We start from the raw sequence: 24,645 nt of genomic DNA on the forward strand, positions 1-24,645 counted from the left end.
GATTAAACAGATAGTTTCCTATTGTCTCCAATAAGAAACCTCCTATTAATGAGAAAAATGTGGAAAAGGATTAAGGGATATAAAATCAGCACAAACAATTAAGACAGAGCTGAAGAATAATTACTCTATATTTTAAAACATGAATTCCCAAATTGTGAATTTAGAGGTTCCTAAATTAATAGCTAAGTTCAATGTCAGACTAATTAAAATCTTCACGTCATAAAAATAAATGAGATTAAGGAACATCAGAGAGCATATTCTGCTATTGTCTGATATTACAGTATGAATGCCCTGTGTTTAATTATTACCTACTATCCAAAGAGGCATTCTAATTAATTCACGATAGACTTCTAAATGAAAAGCATCAAAATAACTTTTCCTAAGGTAAGTTTCACTGAAGAGTAGGGTTCTGAAAAAGCCCATGAGTCTTCTGACCCTTCTTTTCCTCAGTCCATAAAAATAGCAAGGTCAAATCAGGCCAGGTTTTCTCAGTCTTTTTTAAGGAATGCCCTTCAAATTGGGAGTTACTGAATTAGATGATCTCTAAGGCCACTTGATCAGACTGGAAAGCCTTGGAAATATGAAATTTGTATAAACACTAAAAGAATAGAAATAGATCATATAACTAACAAACTAGTCATTCCCAAAAAGACAGTAAGGAGAAAGAGGAGAGCAAATGGCAGAGTAGAGAATTCTGAGGGTCTGTCCCTCCCCCAAAATACAAAAAAAAAAAAAAAAAAAAAAAAACCAAAAACAAAAACAAAAAAAAAAACTTTGGTCAAACTGCCAAAGACTTACAGCAACCAAGCTAATACTTAGCCAAAGGAAAGGCCACTGAAACACAGTAGGAGATCTTTTTGACAATTTAACTTATCCTAGACCCATCCCATCCCTGTTGTGGTGGTTTTAAAGATGGCAACCCGTGTTCCCAGCATGGCAACAGACTATATACACAAACAGTGTAACCAGGTAAACATATACACTTGCGACAAATTCAATATAAAATAGAAAAATAATTTACCATACATAAATTACAAAACACATCTCTCCTCCTTCATTTGGAAAATCGCTTCCAAGTAGTAGTTGACAGTGCACAAAAATTATGAATACAGAGATTTCTAAATAGCTTACCAGTAGTATTTGAGGCTGTTCACCATCTTTATCTGTCAAATGCAGAAAGTTCTTCTTTCCTGGCTCAAAATTAGCATCAAGCAGAGACTTGTCACTGGTATGATCCAGTGGAGCCTATGGGCATAAAAATATCTCAGGTTATGAAAAACATTAATTGTAATAATAAAATAAAACGAGTATATGCAAATGGACACCTATCTACAATAATTGAGCTCAAACGGTATTTTTTTTAAACAAAGATTCTGGTAAATTCTGTTAATCTAGACTTGCAATTAACTCATCCACTCGTGTAATGAGATGGCTAAGCCCAGTGATGGGGCATATACTGACAGGTATCCCAGATATTCCTATTCCCCAACATCTAAAAAACTGAAAAGAGAAAAGGTAAAGGTTAAGAAATAATGTTAAGTACCACACAAAAAAGGAATTATAAACATTTATGGTTCTGTGTTCTCTAAAATGTATACAGTACAATATTTAATGGACTTCCAGGAAAATTAAAGATAATTTTATATAACTAAAAATTAAAAACATGTTTTTATTTATGAATATATTGAGAATTCCCAGATAAGCAACACTAAACAACCCAACCAAAATAATTATGTAATATAACAAAATGGGCACTTTTAGGAAGACACCTTAAGGAAAAACCTGTCCTACTAAATGTTACCTATTTTAAGTCCACTGCCAGGATCCAAAAGAGCCCAGGATGATGAAAGTAATCACTCCTTGGAAAATCAAACACCAAAGATATTTAGTCTTTACATAACTCTTCTATCTGTTAGGGCAATTTGAACTCCAGCTGCCATTTTGATATACTCACTCTAGTTGTGTTTGATATACTCACTCCTAGCTCACTCTAGGAGCTCTGTATGCTCTAAACCCTACTCACCCATACTCCAGTCCATTGTTGAAAACAATGCAGGATGGGATGAAAACCTTATTCTTTTCTTTTAAAATGTTTTTGTTACATTGAGCGATATTTTCAATGTTTTAAAGATGAAGAATGGCTCTTTAGAAGTATTTATTTTATAGATATACCTTTATTTTTTAGGAAATTAACATTCTATAAAAGTATAGGTATGAAGGACAAAAAATTAACTTAAGTGATTTTGCCACTTGCTATTTGTGTGACTTTGGGCAAGTTGAAGTTACTGACTCCCCATGAGTCAGTTTCCTCATCTATAATATGAGCTATAACATGTGGCTGTAATAGCATCTATCTTACAGAGGAGTTATACGGATTAAATAAGGTATTTGTATAGAGCTTAGTATCAGAAGAATACAAGGCACCTCGTAAGTGTTAAGTAAATAAAATAACAAACTATATATCTGTTTCTAATCTTTGGCTCAGAAATCCATGAGAAAAACAGGACATAGAAAACCTGGGTCTAAGAGAAGCCACATGGAAAGAGGAACAGTATCTTTGGGTCCCTTGCGTTCTCTGGCAGGACATGAAAGATTAGATGCTATAGCCTGAATACATAGGGGCTCTACCTCAATAAATGTGTCTATGTGTGCAAGGTGGTTGGTAGCTAAATGGGCTAGGTTTTCAGAGAAGCATACGCATAAATGCAGCACTGTGCAGTAAGCCGGTGAAAGAGAATACCTATAGAAATGTACAGTAGGCAAATAAAAATACAGAAATAGAGTACTTAAAACCAGTCATAACTGAAGAAAGAGAAATGGGTAATCTTGACATACAGCTACTTGAAGCTACTATAGATGTTAATTTAATAAACACTTTTTGAGTATCTAGAGAGAATACCTATAGAGGATACAAAATTGATACTATGAGGTCCCAGATATCAAAATACTTACATTCTACCAAATGGAAAGATACAAATGAGTAACAATTATAATAAAAGGAGACTATGGTAAGTAGCATAGCAGAGGAGAGAGTGCAATAGGAGGGCAAGGAGAAAAGAGATTACTTTTAAAGTTGCATGAGGAAACCTCAAGTAAGGCTTCTGAAAAGATAAATAAGACTTGGGTAGACATATATGACAGTATGGAGCCTTTGTAGTATGACAGTACTAGCCTTTGTAGTATGACAGTACTAGCCTTTAAACTGAAAAAGAGGCAACACTAGAAGTTATATGGTGACATAACAGGGAGTATTCAAAGTTTCAGATTAAATATTGTTTCTCTTTGTATATCTTGTTGTATTACTAATTTCACTGATCAATTTCAGAGGGAAAAGTTGACTAACTTAAAACACTGGTTTTATATTTTTAAAAAACAGATATATTATGGAATAGAAAGCAAAATATGAATTTTAAAGGCAAATCAGGCAATATCAAACATCTTTGATTCTTCTATGGAGCCAGTCAAAACTATGCTCTCCTAAATACCATAGGGACACACATTCAATTTCATTTGCCATGAGAGGCATTTTCCTGGAAAACTTTAAGAGCGTCAAGAGAGGAAACATAAACAAAAATGTGGATATGCAAAAGAATGGAAATTTGTTTTCATAAAATACATTAGTCCAGTATGTGGGCGTTAAGATGACAAAGACTCAAAGGACCAATTGTAGCTTGTCTTGACTGCTAACCGAGGGAATCGGATAACTAATGGTGGGCAATGAGCATTGAAGGTTTCTGAACTGGAAGGTGACACAAGTACTATGATTTAAGATGACTGAAGATAATTCTAATAGTAGTATGCAGGGTGAATTTGGACTGAGAGACAGGAAACAACAAAAAACTATTTAGAATACTACTCTAATAGTGCAGATACAGCCAACTCAACAGTCTCCTTTACAACTCTCTCATGCAAAACTGATCAATGCCTCCTGTTTGCATTCATGGAAAATTTATAATATATTACTTAAAACATATTAGTGTAATTACTTGTTGCTACATCTTTCTCTACAACTGGACTGTAAGACCCTTGAAGGAGAAGTCATGGGACCATACTCCCTGATCAAGAGCCTACCACTCTATCTGGTACATTAATCTCTGTTAACAATGGGGTGTATATTCTCCCACTCCTGTTTCTTTCTATATACATTTTTTTCTTCTTTTCCAAAAATCCGATCATAAAATACATATAATTTTAAATGTACTTTTCATTTAAAAACAAGATGAACATCATGTTGTACTGGAAATCTTTCTGTAGTTGATGCAGTATTATAATAGTCATCATACATGAACAAAAAACTGAAGAAGAAAGCTGATAAGCAAATATAGAATCCAGAATGAAGGCAAAGGGATAAAGAAGGATGCAATTATTGAGGTGCACATAGGATCGTAACATTACAGTTTTGCAAAGAGTTCTAGCACTTAATATACTCATTAATAAAAACAATAATAATGACTATAACATTGTTAGCAGCTTAACAGAAGATGCTTTAAGGTTTTACCATATCAGCAGTATTGATTCCATTTCCCCACACCAAATCAAAGGTTCCATTTATGTAGCCTACTTTGTTGGCCACATCTTCAAAGAGCTTTCTGAGTGGAGTAGAAGCTGGTAAATTTAAAGTGATCCGTTCATTCACTGTCTTTGAATTAGTAGTATCTTGTATTATACATAAGACTCGAGGTTCTTCAGCAGCATTTTCTATCTGAAATTAAAAATACATATATTATTTATCTTTACTGGAAAATAACTATAATTAGCCATATTTTCTATGATTAAATGTAAAAAGAATCCCACAAAATATTATTTATTTTGTGTCAGTATTACTGTGTTGTTATTCTGAAAAACACTCTAGTGGATATGCCAAACACACAAAGCACCACATTTGTTTGTTTTGGAAAAACTGGAGCATACTTAAAAATCAACAGGCATTCTTGTGGAAACTTGCTTTCACCTTTTAAGGTTGTAAATCAATGGTCAACAAGAATGGTCAATGAAGAAAGTATACGTGAGCAATTTTCAGTTGAAAATGACAAAATCTGCTCCTTAAAAATGTGTCATTACCTTGCTAGCACAGTCAAATCAAGCATGTCTGGGTCTCCAGAAGCAACAGAAAGAGAACTGTATAGAAATAGAGTGAAGACTAAGATTGTGAAATCCATAACTAAGGGACCTAGGAAAGTAGGCCTCCAGACCTATATGCTGCTATACCCAGAGATCAATGTCCAAAAAGCCCATTATTGATGTATTGGGAGCTGACAAGTTCATCCAAACAGATCAGCCAGCAGAGGGGGAAGGAAAAACAAGGGAAAAAAACAAAACAAAACAAAAACTTCAATTACCAATGTAGAAGGGAATCAGGGTCACAAATTCTCCTTCTTTTTCGTCGAGTGCATAACTTTGTAATTATCAAGACAAAAAAATTTTAAAGGACACTTTCTCAAAGAAGCTATGCTCTCCCTCAGGATGTTGAAGGACACTGCTTTTCTTTTCCACTTTCCACAGGGGAAGTAAGAGGATGCAGCAGATACTACCTAACGGAAGAAGCTCTTTCCCTCCTTGTCCTGTAATGCTCAACTCTCATTGAATAGTACCATCAGCCACAAACTGCTGAAACCGAAGAGCTGGTCATCTTCCCTCTCTCCTTCACCTTCACCTCACCATCACAAAATTTTATCATTTCTACCTTCTGAATTTCCCTTTTCTCTTACTCCTGCCTGCAGCAATCAAAATCTTACACCAAGATTATAGCAATCCTAAGAAGTTTAACTTCTTCCAATGTTATCTTCCTTCAATCCAGAATAGTTATTTTAATATGCAATTCTGATTATGTAATTTTTTACTTTCCATCAAAGTCAAGTGCAGCAGTCATTTAACTGGGGTACCCCTCACCATCCCCATAATAGGTTTTTTGGAAATATGAACTACTGCTGTATACAAGAATTTATTTCTTTTCCTCTTTTTTCCAGTATCAGCCTCAACCTTTTGTTCCTTCTATATTATCCATTTTTCATTAAGAATAATCATAATCATTTACTAGTACTGAAGACAGAATAGCCACAAGGTTGGTCTGCTTGTTTAAGGGGTAAAAATACAATCATAATTTGTTTCTGCTACATATAATTTTCGTTTTGCATGAGATTATTTAAATTAAGTTTAATCCAATTAGTTTAGAACAGAAATAATCTGGTGTAAGAGAAGTATAATGTTTAAAACTATATTTCAGACAAATCAAAATACTTAATTACTAACAATAACCCATTTAAAAATGAAAATAATACATTTCTATAAAATAAACAGAATAACAAAAAAGAGCATTACTATTCTACTTGTCAGAAAGGAAAAAAAGCTTTACCTATAAACTTAGGGTGTCATATTGAACATGTAATGAATTGTTTTACACATTTTAATCCCAAACTGAGAAATATGAAGTGGACCTTTATAAAAATTCTGATTTACAATAAAAGAGTGAGCAATCTGAATTTCAACTACAAAAGATTCACTTTTATAGTTTCAATAGTATACTTCAGAGGTAGGTTCAAGTTTTCCAGGTATAAAATACTATCATGGCCAGATTTTTAAAGTTTCAGATAGGTTGGAACTGATCATCCAAAGAAGATGACCCTACCTAAGAATTCGGAAATCAGAAGTGCTGACGAGGCAGTCTACCTAAGAATGGTGACATGGCAACATCAGATGGCCAGACATTAACAGTTCCTAGTTCTTCCCCTAAATACCTGAGCACAAGCTACAGGCACTCTAGCCTCCTCATCTTCCACCCAAAAATGTGGGGAAATTATCCCCAATTGACTCTCATCTGAACACTTAAATATACTGAACACAAAATTTAACACTATTATTGCCTTTTATTGTTTTTAATGACAATCGCTTTCTTTTCTGTGCATTGCATGTAAATAATTTTTTTTAAAAATAGGAATAGTATAAAGGGAAAAGGGAAAGTCACCTGTAATCCCATTAACACAAAGATAACAAAAATTTTGGTATACACACACAGACATATACATGCACGCTTTTTAAACACAAACATTAGGTTAGAATATACATGCTATACTGGAACTGACTTCTTTACTTATATAAATATATAATGTAATCCTCTGTCAAATATTTTTAACTCATCATTTTAACAGTTGAATAGTATTTTATTACATGGATTAATAATAATTTGCTCCATCAATTCTAGTTTACTGACTCTTAGGATAGACTTTATTCTATGATGAAACCTCCATAAAACTTTATGTACTTTTCTGTTTCCTTAAAATTCCTATAAGCAAAATTTTGGGGCCAATCCCATTTTACTCTTGAATTCAATGCTAGGATAATTGAAACAAACAAACAAACAAACAAACAAAAAAGCTCTTCTCTTCTTTAAAGTTCTAAGACAGCCACTTGTAAATCATATGACTTTATACCCAACCTTCTAGCCCATTCTTTATTTCTCATTTAATCTAATAAGTGGTTGTCATCCATGGACTGCATCTAAATTTTTGATATCATTATTGCTAACACTAATTCATTGAGGTGAAGTCTCTCCTCCCAACCCCCCACCATCCAATTTGGGAAATGATAAGGAAAAAATTTTTTTCAACTATATCATCAATAAGGTACCAATTATTTTATAATTGCTTTTCAAAAGAAAAAATATTTTACAATATTATACCATGTTTCCCTGAAAGTAAGATCTAACTGGAAAATAAGCCCTAGCATGATTTTTCAGGATGACATCCTCTGAACATAAGCCCTAATGCATCTTTTGAAGCAAAAATTAATATAAGACCCGGTTTTCTTTTCGGGAAGAACACAGTATTAAACATGCAGATTTCCAAAACATTTAAAAGTATAAAGGTGTTTCTCAGAACTGGGAAAATAAGATAGCTATCTTTGTTCTTAGTTTCTTTGGAGCTCTACAGCAGATCGATCCTACTTACGCCCCAAAGAAACAGCAGTACCACCCTGAGGAGAGCTAAAAGACGGCACACATGCTTTGCTGCCCTCTTCCTTGTTCCTGTTCCCATGAATCCGGGCGGGTCCTGTCACCAGCCAGGACCGACAGAAAATGACAGAAGCAATGCTGTGTGATTTAACGCAGGCCCTTAAAAGATTAGCAGCTTCTGCTTTTGCACCTCTTGGAACATTTCCTCTTAGAACCCAGCCACCAGAAAAGAAATTCAGTTACCCTTGGACCACCACGCTGTGAGGAAGCCCTAACAAGCCACACACGAGCAAGTGGCCACTTAGTGCAGCACCACCAAAGTGCCTGACACGTGGGAAAAGCCTTGCACATTCCATCTAAAGCCAGCCACCAGCCAAAGAGAGTCAAGCAATCATCCCAGATGACACCGGTGAAGCAAAAAACCTGACCAGCTGAGCCTTTGTCAAAAACCAATCCCACAGAATTGTGAACAAATAAACTAGTTGTTGAAGCCACTAAATGTTGGGCTAGGCTGAACCACAGCAATAGATAAAAATGCACCTAAATACAGTTAAGCACATGCAAGCTCTAGGTGGGAAGGATGTGGGGACGGTGGTGGTGTTAGGGGGTTGAGGGGTAGGGTGTCCATTTAAGTAACTACCCCCAACATTAGGGTGTGATATCTGAGGATACAATGTAATTTAGGGAAGGGAGCACAATTTTTGAGTCAAAAGAGTTCTACCATGAATAAAAGAAAACAGGTAAGAGAAAACAAGTACAAAGTTTTAGGAAGATCTAAAGCATGTTCACTAGGGAAAACATTTAATATATCTTAGGCAGGCTATTAGAGGGGCACAAAATATTCTACACAGAATATCTAGCCAAGTACAAAAAAGGTATAGAGCATAAAATTAAAATTGCTTATTTTATGGACAACTCATCGCATTATTATACGTGTGAGAGTAAGGGAAAGGGAAAGGTCGACAGTTACATTAACACTGTATGTTAAGAAAAGCGTTCTGTCTCTGTCTATGCTCACTGCAGAAACAAAACTAGATCTCCTAGCAAAGTCTGAAGAAAGAATCCCTAAAAAAACAAAGTAAAAAACAATAAAACCATACTATTATTTATAAAAGGTAAAATATACTGGGATAAAAACATTGAAAACATTTTTCTTCCAAAGATAAGCTTGCTGCTAGGAACATCTAAAATTTTTGACACATATCTGTCTAAGAAATCTCAGAGCCTGCTGAAGGCACGTTTGTTTGCCTCTCAAGTCGTTCTGGCTCCTTTCCTTGGCATTCCTCATTAGTTCTAACTTCAAATCTGAGTTCTCTGAAGTTGACATCATAATTTTTGTTTCATAAAAAAATACTTCCCAGGTATTTCTTATTAAAAAACAGAAAACAAGTTTTATAACTGACAAGATACATATTAACGTGTAGAAAACAACAATATCAAATAAAATTCAAAGTTATCAAGATGCAGATTTTTTTTCTTAGAGGAAAAAAATAAAGAATCCTTGAACATTACGAAGGGACCTCTTTATTTCTAAATTTAATAGTCAACCCACTTTCAAGACTTTCTTCCTTTCAATGTTATTACAAAGAATAGTATTACGGTCGCAAACTTAAAAATACACATACACACGTAAATCCATTTTTATCTACTTCTTGATACAGGAGCTGCTACAAGCTAAGAAATCAGGCCTTAACACATTACCCTTCTGGACATCCACAGTTCATGTTTAATATACTGCCATATATTAAACAAGAGAATTGACAGTGTGAATACCCTTGCTAATTGAAATTTATTAAATTTATTGGGCTTATTCAGACTGAGCATTTTTACTTTAATAAGTGACAATTCCAGAGGTAGTGATGGGGACCCTAACTTACATTTAAAAAAAAATATATATTTTTAAGATCCTCCTTCCACTCCATTCCAACTACCCCAGCAAACTCTGATGTTATATGATCTTTTTCTAAGTGGTTTCTTGCCACAGATCACTTGGAGAGAACAGAAGAGATTAAAGGAAAAGCGATGGGGCAAAAAAATCTTAGAGCTAAATGGACCTAAGGAAATGAAGCGTTAAAGGTAAGAATGGGGTGTTACATCACAGGAAAGTTTACGTTTGTACTGTACACAGGCTTCCAGGAAGGTAAGAGTTTTACTTAATTCTTCAAATAATATTTCTGGGTTTTGACTGTGTAAATTATTACATGATTTAAACCCAGGGCTATTACTATTTCTGAAAATAGCATATCTGTAAAAAAAAAAAAAATAGACAATATACCCAAAAGTCAAAACAAAGAGTTCTATGGTTTTGATTTCAATTTTCTCCCTCAATTACTTGTTAAAAACAAGGGAATATCAGACAAATTCATTTAATGTGACTTTCTTATTATTAAAATTGGGTAGAAATAAAAGTCAAACAAGCACAAAACTTAACACATGCCTTGTTATTAAATAAAAATACTAACATGCTGTTACTTGCTCTGCTGATTACCACACTAAAGCAATTACATCAGCAGTCTAACCTGTAAAAATTTCTTCTTCATTTCATCAAAGATATTTTGTCTGCATCTCCAAAATACATCCTATGGTATACAGAGAACAAAATGAATTACAAATTATTTCTTTAAAATAAATAGGTAAGACAGTGAAATTAAGAACGATTAACCTAAAGAAATTTTTGCAAGTAAAATATGTATTCATTAAAGTATTATACCATCTAGAATTTTCTTCATAAATTACATTTGTAATTTTTATCTTAGGCTTCCATTACTTTTAAGGTTACTGAAAATGGGTGCTATAAAGAATAATATTAACATATTTTAATATATAATATTAACCATATAGTTAACAAAGAGTGGTAGCTTAAGAACTATATATAAATCAAATGTTCTAAGTCACAATATTTGTTCCCAGTTTTACCGAGATATAATTGACGTATAACTTGTATTAGTTTAAGGTGTGTGACATAATTACTAGATACATGTGTATGTTATAAAATGATTACCACAGTAAGTTTAGTTGACATCCATCATCTCACATAGTGATGGGAAATTTCGCGACATATAGAATTGTTAACTTTAGCCACCACGCTGTACATTCCATCCCCAGGACTTACTTATCTTATAACTAGAAGTGTGTACCTTTTGACCACCTTGACCCATTTCCATCACTCCCACTCTCTACCCCTAGCAACGACATACTTGTTTTCTCTTTCTATGAGTTCATTCTTTTTTTTTAGTTAGACCATAGAGTTAGATCATAGAGTGTCTGTCTTTCTCTAAGTCACAGAGTATTTTGAGTCCATTAAAGGAACTCTGCACGGAAATCAAGATATCCCTGACTTTGCCAGTTTATAAATTTCTGTTTTTCACATAATAGATATTCGTAAAGTAAGGCTGCTTAACATTATCCCCTACTACTGTTTTCTTTTAATATAAATCTTTTCCTTTTTATGAGACAAGCTTATTTTAACAATTAATACAAAGATATATAAAAGGAAATTAAAGAAACCTATAATAAAGAGATAATCTCTTGAAAGAATCTTGGTTTAAAAATATAAGAAAAAATCTTGGTTTTACATCATTCCACATTTTGCCACACAAATTGGTTTTCCTCTATCTTTAATTAATAAAGAGACAAACATTGTTTTAAAAGGTGATTTTCATCACTCACGGTAGAAATGTATTTCTATTATAATACAGTACATTGTTTTTTTAAAATAACTCTAAAATAACCTCTATAGCAATTGACAATTCAATATATATATCCTACCAGATCCCTCTCCATTCTATGTATATATTTATTATATAGATTGTTAATTAGAAACCAAATAGAATCAATCTGTACACCATCATTTGAATTTTCTCCTTGTCCTTCAACACTCATCTTTCCATTCCAAAACATTTAGCTAAAACTGGCACATTATTGTTTTGTACACCTGAAACCAATAAAATTTTTTTTTTAAAAAAACTGCAGTGCTCCATATCAGACAAACCATAATTTAACTAACTTGCTATATTAATGGGCATCTAAGCAGCTTCAAATTTTCACTATATCTTTGCTTACCTGTACATTTTTTCCTGAAGATAATTTCCGAAAGAAAGAAATAGCAGATCAAAGGTTATGAACTCATGTTTAGGATTTCTGATATATGGTGTGAAACGGCCAACTCTCTCTTCCACAAGTAAGAACTGAACTGCAACTATGTGTCATACACTGTTCCTGGTGCTGAGAAAACAGCAGTGAACAAAGCCCTTACCCTCAAGGAGTTGACAAAGGACAGAGGGAACCCAACCACAAACAAATCTAAACCATCGGGCACCCGTAGCAGCCTGAGCCTTCGCAGTTCTCTGCACTTGTACCTGGAAAGCTCATCCTCTCAACAGCTTTACCGCCTTTGCTCAAATATCATTGTGGTGGCTTTAAAATACGTCCACAGATTCTTTGACAGGAAGAGTCTAATTCCAGTCCCCTTTAATATGGGCCAACCTTAGTGACTTCCTGTGACAGACAACATGACTCCTAAGGCTGGTTTAGAAAATGCCATACAGCTTCCTCCTGGCTCTCGCTCAGATGCTTGCCTTTGGAACCTGGCCTATGCCATGCGGGAGCCAAGTACCACATGGAAAGGTCATGTGTAGATGTTCTAGTCACAGCCCAAAAGAGATCCCTGCCGGCAACTAGTACCAGCCACCATACATGTGAGTGAGAAAGCATTCAGATTCCAGCCCCCGCCTGTCAGCTGCCCCAGCTAACGCCTAGCAGAGCAGACACAAACTGTCCTAGCTTAGCTTTGCCCAAGATGCACATCTGTGAGCAAAAGTCACTAAGTTTGGGGGCAGACTGCTATATAAAAGATAATCAGAATAATAGTCACTTTCTCAATCGGGTACTTCTCTCACATCCTATTAAAACTACAATCCTCTGGGTATTTTTCATTTCCCTTCCTTTCAGGTTTCTCTATAGTAGTATTTATAGCTACTTGATTTGTTCGTTTATATTTAGTTATTTATCATCTATCTCCAAAAAATTTCCACTATGAGCCAAGATGAAACAGACTGGATTTACCCTCCTCACCTTAAACAATGAAAAATCTAGACAAAATATACAATGCAAATAATTTTCAAATATTAAACAGATATTTGAAGTATCTATTTCAAAAACAGGAAACACAGGACAGTGATCTCTTTGAAAGAAAAAACAAACTACCTGGAAGTAAGCCACTTCCACACTGCAGTGCTGGGTGGGAAAGGTAGAGTCCAGCAATCTCCCTGAGTTGAATAAATGAGGTAGGGAGTTCAAGGAGGCCAATTCGGCTAGAATTTACAAAGCAGAATACTGGAGAGAAGAAAACTACAAATAGCAAGCTCCAGAGATCTATAAATCAGTCCTCCTTTGAGTATTCAGCCGAGTACTCATCAGCACATGCATGTGAAGAAACTATCTGAGGCAGGGAAAAGAACCAGAGGAAAGAATCCCTGGAGCTCAATTCAGATCCCAATAGCCAGAATGGGAAAAAAAAAAAAAAATCTCGTAATACACAGGGCTTCTGATAAGAGTAATGTCTCAGTAGTGGGACAAAATTAGGCCTAGTCTAAAGGTTACTCTGGTCCAATCTTCCACACCTTAAAAGCAAGTCTTAAAAGGATCAAACTGTTTACAAGTAAATTAACTGCATCTGAGAATAAGATGCAAGAACATTTATGGGAATAAAAAGTACCCAGTACCAACAAGGTAAAATTCACAATGTCTGGCATCCAACCAAAAATAAACAGGCATGCAAAAACGAGGGAAGCTATGATCCATAATGAAGAGAAAAATCAATCAGTGAAAACCAACCCAGAAATGATACAAATGATATAGAATTAGTAGAGAAAGACATAAAAAGTTTATAACTATATTCTATAGTTCAAGAAGGTAGAACAGAGTATGTTAAGGAAAACATGGTCCAACTCAAATTTCTAGGTATGAAAAGTATAATATCTGAGATAAAATATATAATGGATGGGATTAACAGGTTAGGTATTATTCAAGAAAAGATTAATGAATGCTTGAAGACACAGCAAAAGAAACTATCAAAAATAAGACAGAGAAAAAAATGCCAAAAGGGGGTGGTAGAGGAAGAGAAAGTGGGACACCTTTCTTACCAGAGGTCAGAAGGAAATTATACAATGTTTCTCAAGTCCTTACAGAAAATAACTGTTAACCCAGAATACTATAACCAAAAAAATGTCCTTTAGGAATGACCCAAGAATCGCTTTAGTAATCAAGCAGAATTCCAGATGTTCTCAGATGAAGGAAAACTGAAAGAATTTGTTTCCTGTAGAACTACCCTAAAGGAAGTTCTCTAAACAAAAAAGGAAATGACCAAAGAAGGAACCTGAGAACATCAGAAAGAAATAAAATATATGGTAAGCAAAATATCACTAAATATATTTTCCTTCTCCTGTTGAGTTTTTACTAAATAGTTGGCAGTTGAAGTAAAAATTAAAAAACTGCTTGATGTGGTTATAAATATAAGTAGAGGATATATTCAACATAATTATATTATAAACAGGAAAGAGTAAAGGGACATAAAAGGAGTTAAATGTTTCTACATTTCAATTGAACTGGTAAAATATTGATACTACTAGACTATAAGTTTATATATATATATATATATATATATATATATATATATATATATATATATATAAATAAATATATACACACACACATATATAAAACACACACACCAAGAGTACCAAAAAAATGTATGTAAGTCAACATTTCAGTCAACATTACTCAAGCAGTAGTTCGCCGTAATCATAAGTGTCTGGATGCTGATGGTAACCACTTTGAGCACCTCTTGTAATTGCAGAAGTCAAATGTGACTTGTATTCATCTTCTATTATTGGTATATATTAAGTATTACAATTTTAATACAGTTTTCCTATCTTAAAATGTGTATACATTTTTTTGGTGTATGTGCATGCGTATATACTTGTATTTGTCTGTGTCTGTGTGTGTGTGTGTGTGTGTGTGTGTGTATAAATGCCCAAAGGAACCACTAAAAAAGCTATCACAAAACAATACAAACAAAATCACTATACATAAATCATAATGGAATTTTAAAAAAAATATTCAAGTAACTCACAGGAAGGCAAGTAAAAGACAAGAATAAAATGGAAAACAGAAAGAACAAACAAAACACACCAAATAAAATGGCTGACTTAAGCTCTAACATATTAACCATTACAATAAATACAAATGGTCTAAATAAACTAATTAAAAGGCAGATATTGGCCAAGTAGATTAAAACACATGACCCAACTATATGCTATCTCTGCAAAATTTACTATACACACATATATAATACATATTATGTCAAATATGTAATATATTAAAATATTTTGCCTGATTTGTATATAATATATATTTCATATAAACTATATTGTACGAGAGTAAAAGGTGGAAAAAACATACTATATGCAATTATTAATCAAAAGAAAGCAGAAATTAGTTTTAAAAATTAGTATCAGATGAAGTAGACTTCAGAACAAAGAAAATTATCAGAGACAGAGAAGAACATTATATAATGATGAAAGGGTCCATCCACCAAGAAGACATAGCAATCCTAAATGTGTATGAACCAAACAACAGAGCTGCAAAATATGTGAAGCCAAAACTGATAAAACTGAAAGAATTAAATATATCTAAAATTACAGTTAGGAGATTTCAATTTCTCTCTCTCTCTCTCTCTCTCTCTCTCTCGTTCTCTCTCTCACTCTCTCTCTTTCTCCAATTGCTAGAACCCCACAGAAAATCAAATCAAACTTACAAAACATTCCAAACAAGGACAAAATATACATTCTCTTCAAATGTCCATGGAACATATAACCAAGACAGATCACATCCAACAAACAAACAAATTTAAAGAACTGAAATCATGTAGAATGTGTTCTCTAATCACAATGAGATAACAGAAGATCTGAATAAATGGAGAGACATACTGTGTTCTTACACTGGAAGACTCAACATAGTAAAGATGTCAATTCTTCCAAACAGACACAGTTTTAAAGCACGTCCTATCAAAACCCCAACAACATTTTCTGAGGATATAGACAAGATGATTCTAAAATTTACATGAAAAGGCAAAGGAACTAGAATAGTTAAAAGGATAAAGTAAGAAGACTCAGTCTACCCAATTTCAACCCTTATTATACAGCTACAGTAATCAAGACTGTGTAGTACTGACAGAGGGAAAGACTTATAGATTGATGGAAAGCAACAGAGATCCACACAAATTTGCGCAACCAATTTCTGACTAGGTACAAAAGCAACTCAAAGGAGGAAAGACAGTCTTTTCACCAAACAGTGATGGAACAATTGGACGTCCATAGGCAAAGAAGTAATCCTCAACCTAAGTTTTTCATTAAATAAAAAGTAACTGAATATGGATCATGAACTTATATGAAAAATATAAAACTATAAATTTTTTAGGCAAAAAACAGGAGAAAGTCTTGCAGAGCTAAGGCTAGGCAGAGTTCTCAGACTTGACATCAAAAGCATGATCTATAAAAGGAAAAACTGATAAACTGGATTTCATCAAAATTAGCAATGTCTACTTTGCAAAGACCTGTTAAGGATGAAAAGACTGGCGTAAAATATTTCAAACCACATAATGAGCAAAGAACTAGTATCTAGACTATCTAAAGAATTCTGAAAACCTAGCAATAAAAAAAGCAAACAATCTAATTAGGCCATAGGCATAAATCATGAGAGATTTCAACAAAAAGCATAAACAGACATCAAATAAGCTCATAAAAACATGTTCAATATCACTGGCCAATAGGGAAAAGCAAATTAAAACCACAATGAGATATTACCACACACCTATCAAAATGGCTAAAATTTAAAAATGACAACAAATTCAACAAAGATACAGACATCAAAATTAACAAGCCTCATGTAATAGATATATGAAAAGACTACACTTAACAATTGCAAGATTATGCATTCTTTTAAAGCACATACAGTGCATTTATGAAAATTGACCTGATATTGGCCTGTCTTATAAAGCAAGTCTCAACATATTTCAAAGGATTAGTATATGGAACACTTGCTCTCACTACAATGCAAGTAAATTAAATGTCAATGACAAAAAGATGACTGGAAAAACCATATATAATTACAAAATTAAGAAACACACCAAATCATGGGTCAAAGAATAATGAAAATTAGAACTTACCTAGAACCAAGTGATAATAAAAATATTATATAGCAAAACACATACAGCACGTTGGGGAAAAAGCAGGGGAGTTTTCCAGAAAAGAAGAGAACCTGCACGGGAATAAGCCGAGGTAAGACGAAGAGCGATCTGCTGAACTCCAGATGAAGAACTCCAAAAACCTAGAGCTGAAAGACATAGTCCTCTGTGACCAGGGGTGTTTGCAACTCTAGCTGGTCCCCAGGAGGTAGAAAACAAAACAACAAAATCTGTGCCATATAGCTAAAGCAGTTGAAGAGAAGAAATAAAAGGTCAAAGCAGAAATTAATCACATAGAAAATAAAAATAATGTGAAAACAAATTATCAAAGCAAAAGGCTGGTTCTATTAAACAAAAAACTTTAATGACAAACCACTAGTAAGATCAATCCCCAGAAAAGGAAGGCACAAAAATATTATAAGGGGGTATAACCACAGATACAACGAAAAAGATAAAAGAATGTCACAAGGAAACTTATGCTAATATATTTGAAAACGTAATAAAATGGATAAATACCCAGAAAACTATAACATCAAACAAACTCAAAGGAAAACAAAAGAAAACCTCAACAGTCCTAAAGTCATTAAGCAAACTGAATTAGTAGTTAAAAATCTTCCAATAACAACAACAACAAAATTCCAGGCATAGATAATTTTACTAAAGATTTTACCGAATAATCAAAGATAACCAATTCAAGTTTTACATAAAATTTTCAGTTACAGAATATGAGGAATGCTCTCTAAATCATATTATGAGGCCAGCATATGATAATTAAACTCTAAAAAACCAATATAATGAAGGAAAACTAAAAACCAGTATCACTCATGACAACAGCTGCAAAATATCTGAAACAAAGTATCAGGAAACTGAATTTAGCAATGTATTAAAGCATAATACATAATAACCAGGTTCATTTAACAATGGAAATATCAATTTATATAATGCAACATATTGACAGATTTAAGAGAGAAAATCATGTCAATACATAAAATACAGAAAAAGTATTTGAAAACAATTCAACATCTTTTCATGGTAACAACTTTCTATAATAACTCCATGAACATCTATTCATAACACATAACAAAACAGAGAATTTCCTTAACTTGATAAAGTGCATCTAAAAATTTTTAAAGCAAATGTATTTAATACGGAAATGCTGAAAGCTTTCACTTAAAGAATAACCATATTCACCTTAAGAATAGAAACAAGGTTGCACACTAGTCACTACTTCCCTTCAGGGGCAGTGCAGTTAGCAAATGCAGTGAAATACCATGCAGCCTGGAAAACAATGCTATTACATCTACTGACAAGGGAAAATACTCACTACACATTGCTAAGAAATAATGGCACCCTTAAAACATGAAACACAATAGCATTTTAAAGTCTGTATTGGGAAGGAGAAGAAGGAAAAATGTAGAGAATAAAAGAATTACAACATTTAAGTGTTATTAACAGTATTATCTTTTAGGGACAGAATTAGAGGCAATATTTTCCCTTTACGTATTTCTGGGACTTCCAAATGTTTGGCACTGCACGTGCGCTTGTTTTTACAATCACAAGAAAGAAACTTGGCAAAATTTTAGTTAAATTACATAGAAAGTAAAAATGTTTAGTGTTAGACCACTCTTACTTTGTAAGAGAGACAAAACCACTAAATGCAGAGTAAGAAAATTAGAGCACTTTGCCTAGGCAGCAGCACACATGAAAAAGATCTGGGGCAACAACTACACTCTTGGTGCATACAGCAAGCAGAATGGTGTCTACAGAAAACAAATCAACATTAAAATCTAGCAGTCAAGATCAGGTAACACTGCCAAGACAATCTATAGATTATAGGCAATTTGAGGGCACTACATAAAAAAATAATTAAAGGAACTAAGGATATCTAAAATAGAGAAGGCTTATGATGATACACTTCAACTTCTAGGATTCCTCTACGTCAAGTAATATATACGAGGAAGAATAGAGGGCAGAAGGAAGAGTGGAAGCCTCTTAAAATGGAAATTAAAAAGAAAATAGTTTTCACTGGTTAAAAATGAATTACTGTCAGTCATAGCCTTGGAGCGACACACACTATTCTACTCTTTAAAATATCTAATACTTCCATTTCTAAGAGAGGGAGTAGATGCACTTCTCCCTATTCTTCCTACTAAGTACAGCTAAAAATGTTACATATAAAGCAAATATAAATAGACACTGAGAGGTGAAGAGGAAACAGACTGTCTAGGGACCTCTAGACCCAAGGAACGATGGGCCTGGTGGCTAATTCCACAGATTTCTTTTTGCCTAATACATCCTGGTCTGAAACAGCCCCGTGAAAAACCTGCTTTTCTCTAGTTACAGGGTCAGGAAAGGGGTAGCCTTACAAAACAGGAAGCTTTTAGACACCACACTACTCCAGTCAAACACCACAGAAAAAACACCTTGTCCTGCCTCCACTCCCATCATTAAAGTCCAAGAGAAAAGCCTAAATTTCCACCCTCACCTGGCTGTACCAAGGCACTCCCTTCCCCCACAACACGGTGGTGTCAAAAAAGACCTAGTGGGCAGTGGGGACTTTCATCACAGCCCAGTGGTAAGAGGTGCCTCCCCACTTCTCTATCAGTAGAGGCCACATGGGGAGGAATAACAAAGTGCCCCTCCTCTTCCCAGCCAGACAGATGTGCCCACATAAGCTTGAAGGGACCCTGAAATTCAGCCACACCCATCAGTAAAAAGTACCCTTCTCACCCCAGATTGTACATAAAGGCGGGATGAGGTACCTGAACTACTGCCCTGACCTCTAAGTAATAAGGGAGTGCCCCCTTTTCCCTGCTGGCACACTATCAGGATTTAAATAAGATCCAGAGTCTCATAATACCTAAATGTCGAGGATATAATAAAAAACCACTTGTCATACCAAGAACCAAGAAAAATCTCAACTTGAATGAGAAAAGACAATGAACAGACACCAATATGGAGGTGACACAAATGTTGAAATTATCTGATGATTTTAAAGCAGTCATCATAAAAATGTTCAACAAGCAATTATTAAAGCACACGAAGCAAATGAAAAAAACAAAATCTCAGCAAAGAAATAGCAGATGAAATACAATAACCAAAATTAACACTCACGAGGTGGGCTCAACAGCATGATGAATTATCACAGGGGAAAGAATCAGTGATTCTGAAGAACAATGGAAATCTTTCTCTCAACAACAAAGAAAAAAAACAAAAACAAAATCAGTCTCAAGCACCTATAGGGCTATAAAATAAGATCTAACATTCCTGTCACCCAAGTCCTGGAAGGAAAGGAGAAAGAAGGAGGGCCTGAAAAAGCACTAAAAAAAATAATGGCTGCAAACATTCCAAATTTGGCAAAACACAAAAAACTACATATTCAAGAAGCTGAGTGAATCCCAAACAGGATAAATCCAAAGAAATCCCTGCCAAGACATACCACAATCAAACTCCTTGAAAACTAAAGACAAAGGGAAAGACTTTGAAAGTTAGTGAGAGAGAAACATCTTATATAAGGGCAAAACAATTCAAATGTAGATTTCTCATCAGAAATCAGAGAGGCAGAAGTTAAGTGGCACAGTATTTCCCAAGTGCTGAGAGAGAAGAATTATCAACTCAGAATTCTATATCCAGCAAATATTCTTCAGGAATAAAGGGAAATAAAGACATTTTCAAAGGAAGGAAAACTAAGAGACTTGTTAGCAGGCCTACCCTAAAGAAATCACTAAAGGAAGTTCTCTAAACAGAAATGATAAAAAATGCTAAAAAAAAAAACACAACACCCACTTTGTATTAAAAGTGAAATATGACTATTATGTTCTATGATAAAAGTATTGCACTAATGAACGCACCCTGCAAAACGCTACACTATGAAATCAGTTAGAGTCGACTCAATGTGATGCTTGGGCTATTTCCACAAAAAGCTAGACATGATGCGCTCTTAGCAAGTCTATAACCTCCTGTTACACCACCATCTATGCTGCAAAGTCTAACTCAGCGTACATCATTTCAGCTTACAACAAGTTTTTCAAAAATGTGACACTATATATATAATTTACAAATATATACAATGGAATACTATTAAGCCTTAAAAAGGCAATTCTGACACATGCTACAAACTGAATAAACCTTGACGAAATTATGCAAAGTGAAATAAGCCTGTCACAAAAGGACAAATACTATTTGATTCCACTTCTACGAGGTACCTAGAGTAGTCAAATTCATAGAAACAGAAAGTAGAATGGTGGTTGTCAGACGCGGGGTGGGGGGCAGGAAAACGGGGAGTTAGTGTCAATGGGTAGAGTTTTGCAAGATGAAAAGATTTCTGTGGATGGATGATGATGATGGTAGCACAACAGTGTGAGTGCACTTAATACCACTGAACTGTACACTTAAAAATGGTTAAGATGGTAAATTTTGTTATGTGTATTTTACGTTTAAAAATATTGACGTTAAATAGAGAACTTATGACCATAAATTTGTGGAAGTAGCAAAAAAAGCCTGCAAACGGGATTTCCAATGGTTCTGCGTTACAAACACATAATATGCATAGAACTATATTATGGATATATGTAAATATATGTATAAGCATGAAATAAATTTTCTTGCAATCCAAAAAAATAAAACTCTGCCTATTTCTTAAGGGTTTTCATATGATTTGAGTGTATATATGCATACATGAAGAGAGAAATATAGAAATAAAAACAGATTTCACAATTATGTATGTGTGTGTGCATATTTTCTAGCTCTTCCCACTAAGAGAACCTAAAAGTAATGATATCCCTGTAGCACTAAACACATCTAGTGCCCAGATCTTGGTTTCCGAATGCCATTCTCCACAAAAAGGATCCAGAGGTCTTTGTAGAATGGCTGATCTTAGTACTAGGACTGAGAAAGTACAAAAAGAGCTTGGGAAACCTGGCACTGCCAGAAAGTAAGGGAATGCTCCAAGAATGGTGGGATATGTCAAGAGGACACAGAAACTAGTTGAAAGGCTCGCACTGACCAAATCTTAAATAATCTAAACATTGAAATAAATGGATGATTCATTGAATTTAAAAGTTAACATTAAGAAGATTGCTGTATAGATTGGGAGATAACCAAAAGACTAAGAGTGTATGTGTAAGTATTCTAAAAATTTTAACAGTAAACATGTCCTATTTTTTGCTGAATAATACTAAGATACTGATGACGGAAAAAAAGGATTAGGGAATGGCTCTATCTGGCTTAGTGCTCCTTAAGGAATGCTTCGCAAAACTTATTCTCAGCATTTAAATGTCACTTGTTCACTTAAAAGCGAAAATATCAGCTATAGAAGTTAACTGCCAGGAAGCTGTGTTCCTAAATCAAATAAAAAAACTTTGATCATATTTTAAAATAATCTGATCATGAACTTTTTATTCAGCATATTTTAAATATGCAATTTAGAAACATGCATATGTAAATAAAAGAGAATTAGGGTAAAGACATTATCACCAAATTTGATATGCATTGAGTTAAGAATTTTTTAGTGCTTATTTCAGTTTTTAAATTTTTGAGAATGAAATCATTTACTGTTTCCATTTTTGTGATTATATATTTTAAATGTTTCTATTTTAATGTGGATAAAAACTGAAGTCAAAGTATATTATTAAAATATACCACATTTCCCATTTCTCATTTCCATTTCTGTTTAGATTCCTAAACAGTCAAGACTTTCTAATAAAACATTTCTATGAATCATTATAATCAGAGAGTAACACAAACTACATGTAATTAACAAAAATTCAAGACTTTCTTAATATACATTTAATCTTTAAGTCCATTCCCACTAGTATTCTCTATAACTTCCCCCAAAGGACTGGTTCAGTCTTCTTAGCCCTAGTTTTTGATAATTTTAGTTTTAGGCTCAAATTTCTAAAAAGAAATATCTTCCATATATCTAGGATTTATATCAATTTTAAAAAAATAGAATTTAGCTCTTCTTAAAAGAAAACAAATATATCCAAGGATTTAAGATCAGGAACATATAAATATAAATCAAGTTAGAAAATCATAAAGATAAAATATGAACATAAAGACCTTAACAAGTGTATAGGATGATTAATGCATATTCTTGTGCATTATTCTGCTTAGCCAAAAAATGAAAATGCCTACTTTACAATCTTTACTACTAAAAGCAAACCACAGAAGTAGAAAGGTTAAGCCCTTCAGGGAATTCTCTAACAAAACATATTCATCGAGGAAAATAATTTCATAATATGTTATAGATGATGCTTTCGGAAGCATACTATGCTCTTAAAACTTTTAAGTAAATTTCTAAAAACTGATTATGAAACTGAAAATTTTCCAAACTGATTTTAAATTTTCAAATTGTTTTTAGTGCAAGGACTTTTTACTTAAAGGAAGTTTTATAATAATCACTCCCTGCTTTAACCAGCTTTCTGAATTCAAATCTTCATAGGAATTTTCTAAAAATGTCTTTGTACCTGTTCTAAAAGCTTAGTTTGAGACACACAAAAAATTGTAAGTACATTCTATGTACTTTACTATTGCAGTTAAATACAAATTCTATAATAAACTAAATTGCATTAATAGGAATTTGTTCAATATATCATGGTCTGGAATTTCTGAATTTAAACAAAATGCAACATGTCATAACGTCAACTGCCTGTCAATATGACATTTGTTTTAAAAATTTTATAAAAGACATATTTTCATACCTGCCTTTGTGTTCCAGTATTAGGGTGTTCCCCAGATACTTGCACTCCAAAATACCAATAAAACAAGCTCCCAGAACCCATAATATTATAATCAGATAGTTAAATAGTTCTTTGGAAACTATGTAACATTTTTACTTATAACAAATTACATCAAGTAAGTATTCATTCCATCTGAAGAAAACTAACAATGTAAAGGTCCAGAACTTTAAAATAGTTTACAATCTTAAACTATGATCAACATATTTGACAGTTAAGAACAAATCAATCAGATGACTCATCACATGTAAAATATGGATGAAACTTTGGACATCAGATCTAGCTCCTTATTTTATAGATGAATAAAAAGAAATTCAGAAACCTGAAGTGATTAGCCTAACGTCACACAATAACACAGATTTCCTAAGAAATACAGGCTTACTTGTGACTCTATAATGTTGACATATTTGTGGCATTAAATCGTAAAGACATTATTACATCTATCCTAACTCTCTTCTCACTTTTGTCTTAACTCCTTTTAGTAGTAATTGTTCTACTAATGGTAATGTGTAACCCACTAATAATATTCTGTAGGTATCTAAACTTAGAAACTAAACAAACTACTCTCAGGAGGGGAAATAATATGCCCTTTACTATTCCTGTTACTTTTATTTTTGATTACAGCTAAGTTTTCTTCTTTGAGTAGGCTAGGCTGTCTGACAAACAGTGACTCAGCTTGTGATACAACTGACTTGTTTACAGGTCTTGAATTAGAG

General features: G+C 33.7%; 1 protein-coding gene across 3 annotated transcripts in view; it reads right to left on the reverse strand.

The window, feature by feature from the left end:
* Positions 1-24,645, reverse strand: part of USP47 (ubiquitin specific peptidase 47) — a 100,553-nt gene that overhangs the window by 60,616 nt on the left and 15,292 nt on the right. The window contains exons 1-4 of one of the 3 annotated variants that reach the window (XM_081064433.1): positions 17,175-17,341; positions 10,468-10,527; positions 4,499-4,702; positions 1,132-1,245 (exon numbers count right to left, since the gene is read on the reverse strand). In XM_081064433.1, the coding sequence (XP_080920559.1) occupies positions 1,132-1,245; positions 4,499-4,702; positions 10,468-10,488 (339 nt within the window). In that variant the 5' untranslated portion in view covers positions 10,489-10,527; positions 17,175-17,341. Of the gene's footprint in view, positions 1-1,131; positions 1,246-4,498; positions 4,703-10,467; positions 10,528-17,174; positions 17,342-24,645 lie in introns of those variants that run through there. The other 2 variants (XM_081064431.1, XM_081064432.1) reach the window with 2 other exon arrangements.

Source organism: Rhinolophus hipposideros (assembly GCF_964194185.1).
Source record: "Rhinolophus hipposideros genome assembly, chromosome: 10".
Classification (NCBI taxonomy): Eukaryota; Metazoa; Chordata; class Mammalia; order Chiroptera; family Rhinolophidae; genus Rhinolophus; species Rhinolophus hipposideros.